General features: G+C 40.1%; 1 protein-coding gene across 1 annotated transcript; it reads left to right on the top strand.

Annotated features, from left to right (window-relative positions):
• Nucleotides 1-7,595: 7,595 nt before the first annotated feature.
• LOC123458642 (vegetative cell wall protein gp1-like) lies at nucleotides 7,596-9,207 on the top strand. Its single transcript, XM_045143496.1, has 2 exons — nucleotides 7,596-8,304; nucleotides 9,059-9,207. Exons 1-2 carry the CDS (start codon nucleotides 7,596-7,598, stop codon nucleotides 9,205-9,207), a joined length of 858 nt encoding a protein of 285 aa, XP_044999431.1.
• Nucleotides 9,208-16,108: the final 6,901 nt, after the last annotated feature.

Here is a 16,108-nt window from a genome sequence, read left to right as displayed (position 1 = left end):
AACATTTGCAATGGTAAACTAAGAGTGATTTCAAAGTTTCCTCAGATTTTATATGCTGGAACATTTCTTGTTGAAAACCAACAGTGATTCAAAGGGCTAGTACTGTGTGACTAGTCAGAATGTTTCCCATTGAAAACTGTGTACAATAAACAATTCTCTTTGAAAAGTAACAGCAAGTTCAACGATCTATGATCCTATGGTGTAGGAAGCTCATTTCCTTTCATAAACTAAGGGTAATTGACAGTTACATTCACCAGTTATCTGGTAGGATCAGTTGCTACTGAAAAGTAGCATTGAATTTCAAGTGTAGGACAGCTTGGATTCTTACGTTTCTCATTGAAAACTCATCATGAATGTTATGTTTTTCTCTAATTTTCTCAACATTAATCTAATCCCACTGACAACTCAGCCTGTATTCAATGTTCTATAGCCCTATTTTCTAAGAGAACATTTCCCAATGAATAGTAAAGTTGAACTCCATGTTCTGTAAACCTGTTGTCTAGGAGGAACTTATCCGATGGAAAACTAAGAGTGAGTTCAATGTGCTATTAGCGGGTTATGTACTAGGATCATTTCTAAAGAAAACTAACCATGAACTGAAAAGATTAGAAGGTGCTTGAGTACCAACAAAGTTTGCCCACGAAATCTAATGGGGAAGTTCGAGTTCTGTAATTCTAAAAGTGAATTCAAAGTTCTGTAGTTCTGCTGTTTGAAATGAAATTTTCTCACTGAAAATCAACAGTGAATTGAATGTCCTGTAATTTCATTAAGAAGAACATTTGCAATGGTAAACTAAGAGCGATTTCCAACTTCCATCAGAGGTTATATGCTGGGAACATTTCCTGTTGAATACCAATAGTGATTCAAAACTGTTTGACTAGTGAGAATATTTCCCATTGGAAACTCTGCACAATAAACAATTCTCTGTGAAAAGTAAGAGCGAATTCAATGATCTATGAACCTATGGAGTAGGAAGCTCATTTCCCATTATAAACTAAGGGTAACTGACATTTACATTAACCAGTTATCTGGTAGGAACAGTTGCTATTGAAAAATAACAGTGATCTCAAAGAGTAGGACAGGTTGAATTCTTATGTTTCTCATTGAAAACTCATCCTTAATGTCATTTTTTTCTGTAATTTTCCCCTCAGTAAACTAATCCCACTGCTAACTAAACCTGTATTCAATGTTGCATAGTCCTGTTTTCTAAAGTGAACATTTCCCGAGGAATAGTAAAGTTCAATTGAATGTTCTATGAACCTGTTGTCTAGGAAGAACCTATCCCCTGGAAAACTAAGAGTGAATTCAACGTGGTATTAGCGGGTTATGTCCTAGGATCATTTCCTTATGAAAACTAACCACTAACTGAAAAGATTATAAGCTGCTTCAATAGCAACATAGGTATGCAAGAAAACAAACAGAGAAGTTCGAGGTCTGTAATTCAATTATGTATAATGTTCAATTGCCCTTTGAAATCTATCCCTGAATTCAAAGTTCTGTAGTCCCATTGTTTGAAATGAACGTTTCTCATTGAAAAATAACAGTGAATTCAATGTTCTGTTATTTCATTATGAACAATATTTCCAATGATAAACTATGACTGATTTCAAAGTTCTATCAGAGGTTATATACTAGGAACATTTACTGTTGAAAACCAACATGAATTCAAAGGGCTAGAACTGTTTCCCAGTGAAAACTGTGTACAATAAACAATTTTCTTTTAAAAGGAAGGGCGAATTGAACGATCTATGCTTCTATTGTGTAGGAAGCTCATTTCCTGTCTTAAAGTAAGGGTAATTGACAGTTTCATTCACCGGTTATCTGGTAGGATCAGTTGCTATTGAAAATAGCATTGAATTCCAACAGTAGGACTGCTGGGATTCTTACGTTTCTCATTGAAATCTCACCATTATTGTCATGTTTTTCTGTAATTTTCTCCACAGCAAACTAATCCCACTGCTAACTAAGCCTGTATTCAATGTTGCATAGTCCTGTTTTCTAAGTGAACATTTCTGGATGAATAATAAAGTTCAATTCAATGTTCTGTGAACCTGTTGTCTAGGAAGAACGTATCCCCTGAAAACTAAGAGTGAATTCAATGTGCTATTCGCTGGTTAGTACTAGGGTAATTTGCTAATGAAAACTAACAATGAACTGAAAAGATTAGAAGGTGCTTGAGTACCAACAAGGTTTGCCCATGATAACTAACTGTGAAGTTCGAGTTCTGTAATTCTAACCGTGAATCAAAAGTTCTGTAGTTCCACTGTTTGAAAATAAGGTTTCTCGCTGAAAATCAACATTGAATTGAATGTTCTCTAATTTCATTCCGAAGAATATTTGCAATGGTAAACTAAGAATGATTTCAAAGTTCCATCAGAGGTTATATGCTGGGAACATTTCCTGTTGAAAACCAAAACTAATTCAAAGTGTTAGAACGGTGTGACTAGTGAGAATGTTTCCCACTGAAACCTGTGTACAATAAACAATTCTCTTTGAAAAGTAAGAGCGAATTCAACGATCTATGATCCTATGGAGTAGGAAGCCCATCTCCTGTCATAATCTAAGTGTTATTGACAGTTACATTAACCGGTTATGTGATAGGAACAGTTGCTTTTGAAAAATAACAGTGAATTCAAAGAGTAGGTCAGCTTGGAATCTTACATTTCTCCTTGATAACTCATCATGAATGTCATGTTTTTCTGTAATTTTCTCAACAGTTAACTAATCCCACTGCTTACTAATCCTGTGTTCAATGTTGCACAGTCCTGTGTTCTAAGTGAACCTTTCCCATTGAATAGCAAAGTTCAATTCAATGTTCTATGAACCTCTTGTCTAGGAAGAATGTATCCCCTGGAATATTAAGAGTGATCAATGTGCTATTAGCCGGTTAGTAGTAGGGTCATTTGCTAATGAAAACTAAAAATGAACTGAAAAGATTAGAAGGTGCTTGAGTACCAGTTTGACCACGAAAACTAATGGTGAAGTTCGCGTTCTGTAATTCTAACCGTGAATTCAATGTTCTGTAGTTCCGGTGTTTGAAATGAAGTTTTCTCATTGAAAATCAACAGTGAATTGAATGTTCTTTCAAAGTTCTATCAGAGATTATATGCTGGGAACATGTCCTTTGGAAAACCAACAGTGATTCAAAGGGCTAGAACTGTGTGACTAGGGAGAATGTTTCATGTTGAAAACTGTGTACAATAAAAAATTCTCTTTGAAAAGTAAGAGCGAATTCAATGACCTTATGATCCTATGGAGTAGGAAGCTCATTTCCCCTTCATAAACTAAGGGTAATTGACAGTTACATTCACCCGTTATCTGATAGGAACACTTGCTATTGAAAAATAACAGTGAATTCAAAGCGTAACACAGCTAGGATTCTTACGTTTCTCACTAAAAACTCATCGTGAATGTCACCTTTTTCTGTCCTATTCTGTTCAGTAAACACATCCGCATTCCTAACAAAGCCTGTATTCAATGTTGCATTGTCCTGTTTTCTAAGTGAACATTTCCCGATGAATAGTAAAGTTCAATTCAATGTTCCGTAAACCTGTTGTCTAGGAAGAACTTATCCCCTGGAAAACTAAGTGTGAATTCATTGTGATATTAACCTGTTATGTACTAGGATCATTTGCTAATGAAAACTAGCCATGAACTGAAAAGATTAGAAGCTGCTTCAATACCAACATAGGTTGTGCAAGAAAACTAACAGAGAAATTCGAGTTGTGTAATTAAATTATGTATAATGTTCAATTGCCCTTTGAAATCTATCCCTGAATTCAGAGTTCTGTAGTCCCACTGTTAGAACTGAACGTTTCTCACTGAAGACTAACTGTGAATTCAGTGTTCTGTAATTTCATTATGAAGAACATTTCCAATGGTAAAATAAGAGTGATTTTAAAGTTGCATCATGGGTTATATGCTGGGAACATTTCTTGTTCAAAACCAACATGAATTCAAAGGGATAGAACAGTGTGAATACTGAGAATATTTCCCATTGAAAACTGTTTACAATAAAAAATTCTTTTTGAAAAGAAAGTTCGAATTCAACGATCTATGATCCTATGGATAGGAAACTCATTTGTCCTCATAAACTAAGGGTAATTGACAGTTACATTAACCGGTTATCTGGTAGGAACTGTTGCTATTGAAAAATAACAGTGAATTCAAAGAGTAGCACAGCTTGTATTCTGACGTTTCTCATTGAAATCTCATTGTGAATGTCATGTTTTTTTGTCCTGTTCTCTACAATAAACAAACCCACATTCCTAACTAAGGCTGTATTCAATGTTGCATAGTCCTGTTTTCTTTTTTTTTCTTTTTTTAATTTTTTTATTTTATTTTTTCATTTTTATTAATATTTTCCATGATTATAAAATATGTCCCATGGTAATTCCCTCCCTACCCACCCCCACACTTTCCCATTTGAAATTCCATTCTCCATCATATTACCTCCCCATTACAATCATTGTAATTACATATATACAATATCAACCTATTAAGTATCCTCCTCCCTTCCTTTTTCTACCCTTTATGTCTCCTTTTTAACTTACTGGCTAGTCCTGTTTTCTAACTGAACATTTCCCGATGAATAGGAAAGTTCAATTAAATGTTCTGTAAACCTGTTGTCTAGGTAAAACTTATTCCCTGGAAAATTAAAAGTGAATTCAATGTGCTATGAGCCAGTTATGTACTAGGATCATTTGCTAATGAAAACTAACCATGAACTGAAAGGATTAAAAGGTGCTTTATCACTAACAAAGTTTGCCTGGGAAAACTAACAGTGAAGTTCTAGTTCTGTTATCCTAACCGTGAATTCAAAGTTCTGTAGTTCTGCTGTTTGAAAAGGTTTCTCACTCAAAATCAACAGTGAATTGAATGCTCTCTAATTTCATTACAAAGAACATTTCCAATGGTAAACTAAGAGTGATTTCAAACTTGCATTATGGGTTATATGCTGGGAACATTTCTTGTTGAAAACTAACAGTGATTTAAAGGGCTAGAACTGTGCGACTAGTGAGAAGGTTTCCTGTTGACAACTGTGTACAATAAGCAATTCTCTTTAAAAGGTAGAGCGAATTCAATGATCTATGATCCTATGGAGTAGGAAGCTCATTTCCCATCATAAAATAAGGGTAATTGACAGTTACATTAACTGGTTATCTGGTAGGAACAGTTGCTATTGAAAAATAACAGTGAATTCAAGAGTAGGACAGCTTGGATTCTTACGTTTCTCACTGAAAACTCATCGTGAATGTCATGTTTTTCTGTCCTGCTTTCTACTATAAACAAATCCGCATTCCTAACTAAGCCTGTATTCAATGTTCCATAGTCCTGTTAGCTAAGTGAACATTTGCCGATCAATAGTAAAGTTCAATTCAATGTTCTGTAAACCTGTTGTCTAGGAAGACCTTATCCCATGAAAAACTAAGAGTGAGTTCAATGTGCTCTTAGTGGGTTATGTATAGGATCATTTGCTAATGAAAACTAACCATGAACTGAAAAGCTTAGAAGGTCCTTGAGTACCAACATGGTTTGCCCACGAAAACGAACGGTGAAGTTCGAGTTCTGTAATTCTAACCATGAATTCAAAGTTCTGTAGTTCTGCTGTTTAAAATGAAGGTTTCTCACTGAAAATCAACAGTGAATTGAATGTTCTGTAATTTCATTACAACGACCATTTGCAAAAGTAAACTAAGAGTGATTTCAAAGTTCCATCAGACGTTATATGCTGGGAACATTTCCTGTTGAAAACCAACAGTGAATCTAAGCGCTAGAACTAAGTGAATTGTGAGAAAGATTCCTGTTGAAAACTGTGTACAATAAACAATTCTCTTTGAAAAGTAGTAGCGAATTCAACGATCTATGATCCTATGGAGTAGGAAGCTCATTTCCCGTCATAAACCAAGGGTAATTGACAGTTACATTAACTGGTTATCTGGTAGGAACAGTTGCTTTTGAAAAATAACAGAGAATTGAAAGAGTAGGACAGCTTGGATTCTTACATTTCTCATTGAAATCTCATCGTGAATGTCATGTTTTTCTGTCCGGTTCTCTACAGTAACAAATTCCACCTTCCTAAGTAAGCCTGTATTCAATGTTGTATTGTCCTGTTTTCTAAGTGAACATTTCTAAATGAATAGTAAAGTTCAATTCAATGTTCCATAAACTTGCTCTAGGAAGAACTTATCAACTGGAAAACTAAGAGTAAATTCAATGTGCTATGAGCCGATTATGTATTATGATCATTTGCTAATGAAAACTAACCGTGAAATGAAAAGATTAGAAGCTGCTTCAATACCAACATAGGTTGAGCTAGAAAACTAACAGAGAATTTCGAGTGCTGTAATTCAAATGTGTATAATGTTCAATTGCCCTTTGAAATCTATCCCTGAATTCAAATTTCTGTAGTCCCCCTGTTTGAAATAAAGGTTTCTCACTGAAGACTAACAGCGAATTCAATGTTATGCAATTTCAGTACAAAGGACATTTAAAATGGTAAACTAAGAGTGATTTCAAAGGTCTATCAGAGGTTACATACTAGGAACATTTCCTGTTGAAAACCGACATGAATTCAAAGGGCTAGAACTGTGTGAATACTGAGAATGTTTCCCGTTGAAAAATGTACAATAAACAATTCTGCTTGAAAAGTAAGAGCGAATTCAACGTTCTATGATCCTATTGTGTAGGAAGCTCATTTCCCATCTTAAAATAAGGGTAATTGACAGTTTCATTCACCGGTTATCTGTAGGAACATTTGCTATTGAAAACTAGCATTGAATTCCAAGAGTAGGACAGCTTGGATTCTTAAGTTTCTCATTGAAAACTCCTCATGAATGTCATGTTTTTCTGTAATTTTCTCAACAGTAAACTAATCCCACTGCTAACTAAGCCTCTATTCAATGTTGCATAGTCCGGTGTGCTAAGTAAACATTTCCCGATGAATATTAAAGTTCAATTCAATATTCTGTGAACCTGTTTTCTAGGAAGAACGTATACCCTGGAAAACAAAGAGTGAATTCCATGTGCTATCAGCCGGTTATGTAGTAGGATCATTTGCTAATGAAAAATAACTATGAACTGAAAGGATTCGAAGGTGCTTGAGTACCAACAATTTTTGCCCGCGACAACTAAGGGTGACGTTCGAGTTCTGTAATTCTAACCGTGAATTCAAATTCTGTAGTTCCACTGTTTGAAATGATGTTTTTTCACTGAAAATCATCAGTGAGAAGATGGAGACCGCCTAGCTGCGCTACAGACAACAAGGAAAAAATAAAGTATTCACGGGAAAGTAGGAACTTTTGGCAAGAGAGATGACACATATTAGGATAAAGAGGGAAGCACACACCCCCGCGACCCATGCCCCGCCACCCCGCCTGCCGCAACCCGCCTCGACCGCTGCATCGGGCGTGGCCCGGCGCCACGGCAGCCCCACACGCACCAAACCCCACTCACCCCGTCTGCCCCACGAGCCCCACAACCCCTGCGCACTACGCCTGCACACCCACCGCCCCTCCCCACCAACACACTCCACCCTCCCTATCCACAGGCTGCAGGCACGCCCGAACGCCTTGAGTCGTCCCAACCCGGGTGCCATGGCATGCCCCGCGGCACCACACCCCCAGCGCGCCCTATTTTACCATGCCACCCCCCCGCGCGCCCCATGCTGCCTATCCACATGGTGCAGGCACGGCCCTAATGCCCCGAGCATCCCAAGCCACGGGCGCCCAGGCGTGCTCCATGCCCCATCACCCCCCTGCGCCCCGAGACCCCCAGGCCGCACCCTTGGGCTCCTCGTGTCCCCCTTCGCGCGTCCAGAGCGCCCTGTCTTACGTCAGCGTGCCCCACATACCCCGCAGCAAACGCGGCCCCCGTGCCCACCCAAGCTTCCCCCCCGCAAGCCCCGTGCTCCTAGCCGCCCCCCGCATGCCCAGCACCCCCAACCCCATGTGCCCCTGCGCACCCAGTGCACCCCAAACCCTGTGCACCCCGCAGCGTGCTCTGCACCTCCCAACGACCCGCCCCGGCGCATTCCACCCCCTCCACCCCGCATGCCCCTCGTGACCCCGCTGCACGCAGCCCACTTGCCCCCACACGTCCCGAGCGCACCCCTGCGTGCCCAAGCTGCCACACGCTCCCCACGACCCACCCCCGCGCCCCCCAACACCCCGCCCCATCTGCGCCTCCGGCGCCCCATCTTGCCTCAACTTGCCCCACCCATCCTCCACACCCCGCACCCTCCACGTGATCCCCCCAACCCCCTCTGCATGCCCCGCACCCCCACGCATCCAGAGCACCCCGCACGTAACAGGGCGTCCCGCACCCAAGTGTGCCCTGCGCCCCCCCACGCACACCGCTCACCCCCACCTGCCCCGTGCTCTAGCACAGCATGCACCATGGCATCCCATGTGTCCCGTGCCTCCCACGCCTCCTGCATGCTCCGCCGCGCCCCCCTGCCCGCACCGTGCCCCCTCGCAAGTCTCACGCACCGCACCCGTCCGCTCCCCCGGGGTGCCCCGCACCTCCCCTGCGCCCCACACACGCCCCCTGTATGCACCCCCCTCCCACAGTGCGCCCCTCACCCCCCCAGACCAACCAGAGCGCCCCACGCCCCCTGCGCCTCAGGGCACCCCACCCTGTGCCTCCTAAGCCCTGCCGCCTCCCGCACGCCCCACCCTGATTGCCCGGTGCCCTGGCATGCCCAGTGCCCACCCGCCGCGTGCCCCACTCGCTCCATACACCCTGTCACACCCTGCAACCCCCTGTCCGCCCACCCGCCCATGCAGCCTCCGCACGACCCGCGTGGCTGTGCTCTGATCAGGCTCCCACCAGTCACGCCTGCCAGCCTGCTGCACTGTAGCTGAGACCTACCTCGCCCTTGTTCTCTGATCCTGCGAGTAGACCAGCCATGTGGTGCTCGGACAGCAGGTCTGTGGGGGCCACCCCTGCTGTGAATAGGTGGCTGCCAGATCCCCTGCTGCTGTGCTCACATCACTTGGCGCCGGTCAGCCTCTGCTGTGTCCTGATTCCGTACCCACATCATCTGCCTCTCCCACAGCAAGAGCCACGCAAGTCCACAATGAGTCACTAGCGCCAGCGCAAATACATCCTCTACCTGTACATTGCCACACATCCCCCACTCCCCTGAGGCGGGAGATCACAGACTGTGTACAGACCCCAGTGTACCCACCAGAGTCAGGGCTTTAACGCAATTCCAATTAAAATCCCTACAGTGTTCTTCACAGAGATAGAAAAAATGATCTCAAATTTCATATGGAAAGGCAGAAGGCCTTGCATATCCAAACATATCCTCAGTAAAAGAAATACCTCTGGTGGCATCACCATACCTGATCTAAAGCTATACTACAAAGCCATAGTAATAAAAACAGCATGGTACTGGCCTAAAACCAGGAGTATAGACTGATGGAATAGACTTGAGGACCCGGATTTTGGGTCCAGCAACTATAGCTACTTGATATTCGACAAAGGCCCAAACAATACAGGCTGGAAAAAGGATAGCATCTTCAACAAATGGTGCTGGACAAACTGGATAACCACATGCAGGAAACTAAAACTTGACCAACACATTTCACCATGCACTACACTCAAATCCAAATGGCTCGAAGACCTCAACATAAGACCAGAAACTCGAAAACTAGTGGAAGAAAATTTAGGAAGTACTTTCCATGATATAGGAATGGAAAAAGCCTTCTTGAACAAAACCCCAGTGGCTCAAGTTCTTAAACAGTCACTCTACCAATGGGATCATATGAAACTGAAGAGTTTCTTTACAGACAAGCATATAATAAGGAAACCCAATAGAATACCCACAGAGTGGGAGAAAATATTTGCAAGTTATCCAACATATAGAGGCCTTATCTCTAGAATTTACAAAGAATTCAAAAGTCTAAACAATAAGAAGAGAAATACCCCACTAACAAAATGGGGTGCAGAGTTGAACAGGCAATTCAAAGAGAAAGAAATACAAATGGCAAAAACACACTTAAGAAAATGTTCATCATCCCTAATCATCAGAGAAATGCAAATTAAAACAACTATGAGATTCCACCTTACCCAATAAGGATAGGCAACATCAAAAAGTCAAACGAAAATAAATGCTGGTGAGGATGTGCAGAAGCAGGGACACTCATTCACTGTTGGTGGGAATGCAGGATGGTACAACCACTCTGGAGAGCCATATGGAGACTCCTAAAAAGCTGACTACAGAAATACCAACAGACCCAGTTATACAGTAAGTGGGCATCTACCCTAAAACCTTCAAACCAAAGGCCAAAGAGATTTGCTGAAACATATTTGTAGTGGCTCAATTCGTAATAGCTAAAAGCTGGAATCAACCCAGATGTCCATCATTAGAAGAAGGGATAACAAAGATGTGGTATATCTACACAAAGGAATTCTATACAGCAGTAATAAAAAACGACACAAAGAAATTTGAGGAAAAATGGTTGAACCTAGAACAGATATTTCTCAGTGAACTTACCCAATCACAGAAAAAAAATCGACACATAGCCTCACTCATCTAAAACACCTAACCTGAATCTACCCAAGATACCTTACATACTCAGCAAGCACCTCATGGACTAAACAATAGGATGGAAGGGACAGCGGGGAGGGCATCAAAGGGTGGAAAACAGTAATCCAGACCCAAACAGCATTGGTACCATAAAATTATACTTCCTAAAAGACAGACCAAATGGCTGAACCTTCACTAGACCTTTACAGGAAACACCTAAAACACAAGACACTGGAGAGGGTAGGATCAAGACTAACCTAAATCTTCTACATCTTCCCTCCCTCCCTCTCCCCCTCTCCCTTCTATCTCTCTCCTCTCTAACTCTTGTATATTAGTTGTTTTTCCTCAATTTATTAGTGGGCACTGACCTGTAACCCCCACTTCCAGCTTGGGGCTACCATCCACAATGAGCTTTTGATCAGAGAAACCTACAAGGTTTCCCAAAACAATGACAGACTTCTGTCAGAGTACTTGATGACCCACCAAAGGCCAGTGGTAAGACCCATTTGCTGAAGACTCCATATGCAGCTGATACGAAAAATCAAACGGCATGGCTGGAAGCCAGGAGAGAGTAAGTCCCCAGAGAGTCAGCGTGTCTAGTGCCAGAAGGCGCTACATGGGCGGCTGGGGGAAAGGACCAATATCTGTCCAAGCAACTCCTTGTCTAATCTAATTGGCAACTAATAACTTGACGTGATGCCCACACAAGTGCAATAGTGGCACACAGCAATGGTGAAGAACCAACTACTCTTGATTTCGATAACTGATCCACTCAGTGATACTAGTCCCATAGCTGGAGCTGGGAAACAAGTCATAACCATACCCAAACACAAGCCCGCTCTACAATATCAAGCTATCATCAATCATGGAGAACAAGAGGGCCTACAGTTATCAATCTGTCTATCAAAAAAGTAAGTGTTATCTCAATTTTCCGGGTGATAACTTACTATCCGTTGGAGAACCTGCTTCTTTTTTCCAGATAGATGCAGATCCTAAGAAGAGAGCTGGCCCCAACATACCTGAAAAGGGGCCCAACTGAAACTATGGACAACTGGTGAAATAAGCAAGGGTGATGTTTTCCTGTGAACCGGACACCAGCACAAAGGGGAAGGAGATCAACGCAGAGAAAAATCAACTCCTAACAAATCAGAGAGCCAGAGCCTCAGAGGCCCCCAACACCTCAGCACTGAAGCAGGCCAAAAATGAACCCAACATGGCTCAGGGAAATTTTGCAGAAGAGGGGGCGGAAAGAATGTCAGAGTCGCATGTTGGGTCATGATTTGCAGAGACATTTATCAACAACTGGGGGCTAACTCCACAAGGCACGACCTATTTTCATTAACAAACAGGGTCTAATGGGAGGATGTAGATCACAGGTGAGCCTAAATAATGGTACCAAACGGCCTGTATTTACTGAGAAGAAAATTAATAAATTAAATAAAAAGAAACTTACTTAAAAAAAAAAAAAGTTCTGCAGTCCCTCTGTTGGAAATGAACGTTTCTCACTGAAGACTAACAGCGAATTCAACATTCGGTAATTTCATTACGAAAAACATTTCCAATGGTAAACTCAGAGTGATTTCAAAGTTCTATCAGAGGTTATATACTGGGAACATTTCCTGTAAAAAACCAACATGAATTCAAAGGGCAGGAACTGTTTGAATCCTGAGAATGTTTCCTGTTGAAAACTGTGTACAATAAACAATTCTCTTTGAAAAGTAAGAGCGAATTCAACGTTCTATGATCCTATTGTGTAGGAAGATCATTTTCCATCTTAAAGTAAGGGAAAGTGACAGTTTCATTCACTGCTTATGTTGTAGGAACAGTTGCTATTAAAAAATAACATTGAATTCCAAGAGTAGGACAGCTTGGAATCTTACATTTCTCATTGATAAATCATCATGAATGTCATGTTTTTCTATCCTGATCTCTACAGTAAACAAATCCGCATCCCTACTAAGCCTGTATTCAATGTTGCATAGTCCTGTTTTCAAATTGAACATTTCCCAATGAATAGTAAAGTTCAATTCAATGTTCTATAAACCTGTTGTCTAGGAAGAACTTATCCTCTCGAAAACTAAGAGTGAATTCAATGTGCTATTAGCCAGGTATGTACTAGATTCAATTGCTAATGAAAACAAACCGTGAACGGAAAAGAGTAGAAGCTCCTTCAATACCAAAATAGGTTGTGCAAGAAAACTAACACTGAAGTTCGTGTTCTGTAATTCAATTGTGTATAATGTTCAATTGCCCTTGGAAATCTATCCCTGAATTCAACGTTCTGTAGTCCTACTGTTTGAAATGAACATTTCTCACTTAAGACTAACAGCGAATTCAATGTCCAGAAATTTCATTACGAAGAACATTTCCAATGGTAAACTAAGAGTGATTTCAAAGTTCTATCAGAGGTTATATACTAGGAACATTTCCTGTAGAAAACCAACATGAATTCAAAGGGCAGCAACTGTGTGGACACTGAGAATATTTCCCACTGAAAACTGTGTACAATAAACAATTATATTTGAAAAGTAAGTGCGAATTCAATGATCTATGATCCTATGAAGTAGGAAGCTCATTTCCTGTCATAAAGTAAGGGTAATTGACAGTTACATTAATCGGTTATCTGGTAGGAACAGTTGCTATTGAAAAATAACAGTGAATTCCAAGAGTAGGACAGCTTGGAATCTTACATTTCTCATAGAAAAATCATCATGAATGTCATGTTTTTCTATCCTGATCTCTACAGTAAACAAATCCGCATCCCTACTAAGCCTGTATTCAATGTTGCATAGTCCTGTTTTCAAATTGAACATTTCCCAATGAATAGTAAAGTTCAATTCAATGTTCTATAAACCTGTTGTCTAGGAAGAACTTATCCTCTGGAAAACTAAGAGTGAATTCAATGTGCTATTAACCGGTTATGTACTAGGATCAATTGCTAATAAAACAAACCATGAACTGAAAAGATTAGAAGCTGCTTCAGTAGCAACATACTTTGTGCAAGAAAACTAACAGTGATGTTCGACTTCTGTAATTCAGTTGTGTACAATGTTCAATTTTCCTTTGAAATCTGTCCTGAATTCAAAGTTCTGTAGTTCCACTAGTTGAAATGAAGGTTTCTCACTGAAAATCAACAGTGAATTGAATGTTCTGTAATTTTATTACAAACAACTTTTGCAATGGTAAACTATGAGTGATTTCAAAGTTCCTTCAGAGGTTATATGCTGGGAACATTGCCTGTTCAAAACCAACAGTGATTCAAACATGTAGAACTGTTAGACTAGTGACAATGTTTCCCATTGAAAACTTTGTATAATAAACAATTCTCTTTGAAAAGTAAGTGCGAATTCATTGATCTATGATCCTATGGTATAGGAAGCTCATTTCCCGTCATAAACTAAGGGTAATTGACAATTTCATTACCGGTTATCTGGTAGGAACAGTTGCTATTGAAAAATAACAGTGAATGGAAAGAGTGGGACAGCTTGGATTCTTACGTTTCTCATTGAAAACGCATCATGAATGTCATGTTTTTCAGTCCTGTTATCGACAGTAAACAAATCCGTATTCCTAACTAAGCCTGTATTCAATGTTGCTTAGTCTTGTTTTCTATGTGAAGATGTCACGTTGAATAGTAAAGTTTAATTCAATGTTCTGTAAACCGGTTGTCTAGGAAGAATATATGCCCGGGAAAACTAAGAGTGAATTCAATGTGCTATTAGCCGGTTATGTACTAGGATCATTTGCTAATGAAAAGTCACCGTGAACTGAAAAGATTAGAGGCTGCTTCAATACCAACATAGGTTGTGCAGGAAACCAAACAGTGAAGTTCCTTTTGTGTAATTCAATTGTGTATAATATTCAATTGCCCTTTGAAATCTATCCCTGAATTCAAAGTTCTGTTGTCCCGATGTTTGAAATGAACGTTTCCCACAGGAGATTAACAGCAAATTCAATGTTCTGTAATTTCATTACTAAGAACTTTTCCAATGGTAAACTGAGCATGATATCAAAGTTCTATCAGAGGTTATATACTAGGAATATTTCCTGTTGAAAACCAACATGAATTCAAAGGGCTGGAACTGTTTGAATACTGAGAATGTTTCACGCTGAAAACTGTGTCCAAGAAAAAATTCTCTTTGAATAGTAAGAGTGAATTCAACGTTCTATGATCCTATTGGGTAGGAAGCTCATTTCCTGTCTTAAAGTAAGGGTAATTGACAGTTTCATTCATCCGTTATCTGGGAGGATCAGTTGCTTTTGGAAAATAGCATTAATTTGCAAGAGTACGACAGCTTGGATTCTTAGGTTTCTCATTGAAAACTCATCATGAATATCATGTTTTTGTGTAATTTTCTCCACAGTAAACTAATCCCACTGCTAACTAAGCCTGTATTCAATGTTGCATAGTCCTGTTCTCTAAGTGAACATTTCCTGATGAATAGGAACGTTGAACTCCATGTATTGTAAACCTGTTGTCTAGGAAGAACTTATCTCCTGGAAAACTAAGAGTGAATTCAATATGCTATTACCCAGTTATGTACTAGGATCACTTGCTAATGAAAACTAACGGTGAACTAAAAAGATTAGAAACTGCTTCAATACCAACATAGGTTGTGCAAGAAAACTAACAATGAAGTTCGAGTTCTGTAATTCAACAATTATATTTGAAAAGTAAGAGTGAATTCAATGATCTATGATCCTATGGAGTAGGATGCTCATTTCCTGTCATAAATTTAGGATAATTGACAGTTACATTCACTGGTTATACTGTAGGATCAGTTGCTATTGAAAAATCCCAGCCAATTCAAAAAGTAGGAAATCTTGGACTTCAAATTCTGTCGGAGGGTATGTACTAGGTACAATTCCTTTCGAAAACCAACATGAAATCAAAGGGCTAGAACTGTGTGCATACTCAGAACGTTTCCCATTGAAAACTGTGTACAATTAACAATTATCTTTCAAAGGTAAGAACGAATTCAACGATCTATGATCCTATGGAGTAGGAAGCTCATCTCCCATCATAAATTAAAGGTTATTGACAGTTACATTAACTGGTTATCTGGTAGGAATATTTGCTTTTGTAAAATAACAATGATTTCAAAGAGTAGGACAGCTTGGATTCTGACGTTTCTCATTGAAAATTCATCGTGAATGTCATGTTTTTCTGTACTTTTCTCTACAGTAAACAAATTCGCATTCCTAACTAAGCCTGTATTCAATGTTGCATAGTCCTGTTTTCTAAGTGAACATTTCCTGCTGAATAGTAAAGTTCAATTCAATGTTCTGTAAACTTGTTGTCTAGGAAGACCTTATCCCCTGGAAAACTAAGAGTGAATTCAATGTGCTATTAGCCGGTTATGTACTAGGATCATTTGCAAATGAAAACTAACCGTAAACTGAAAAAATTAGAAGCTCCTTCAATACCATTATAGGTTGAGCAAAACCTAAAAGAGAAGTTCAAGTTCTGTAATTCAATTGTGTATAATGTTCACTTGCCCTTTGAAATCTATCCCTGAATTCAAAGTTATGTAGTCCCGCTGTTTGAAATGAATGTTTCTCACTGAAGACAAA

The sequence above is a fragment of the Jaculus jaculus genome, chromosome 2 (genome assembly GCF_020740685.1).
Source record: "Jaculus jaculus isolate mJacJac1 chromosome 2, mJacJac1.mat.Y.cur, whole genome shotgun sequence".
Taxonomy (NCBI): Eukaryota; Metazoa; Chordata; class Mammalia; order Rodentia; family Dipodidae; genus Jaculus; species Jaculus jaculus.
The sequence above is the reverse complement of the archived record's forward strand: the minus strand, read 5'-3'. Positions and strand labels throughout refer to the sequence as shown.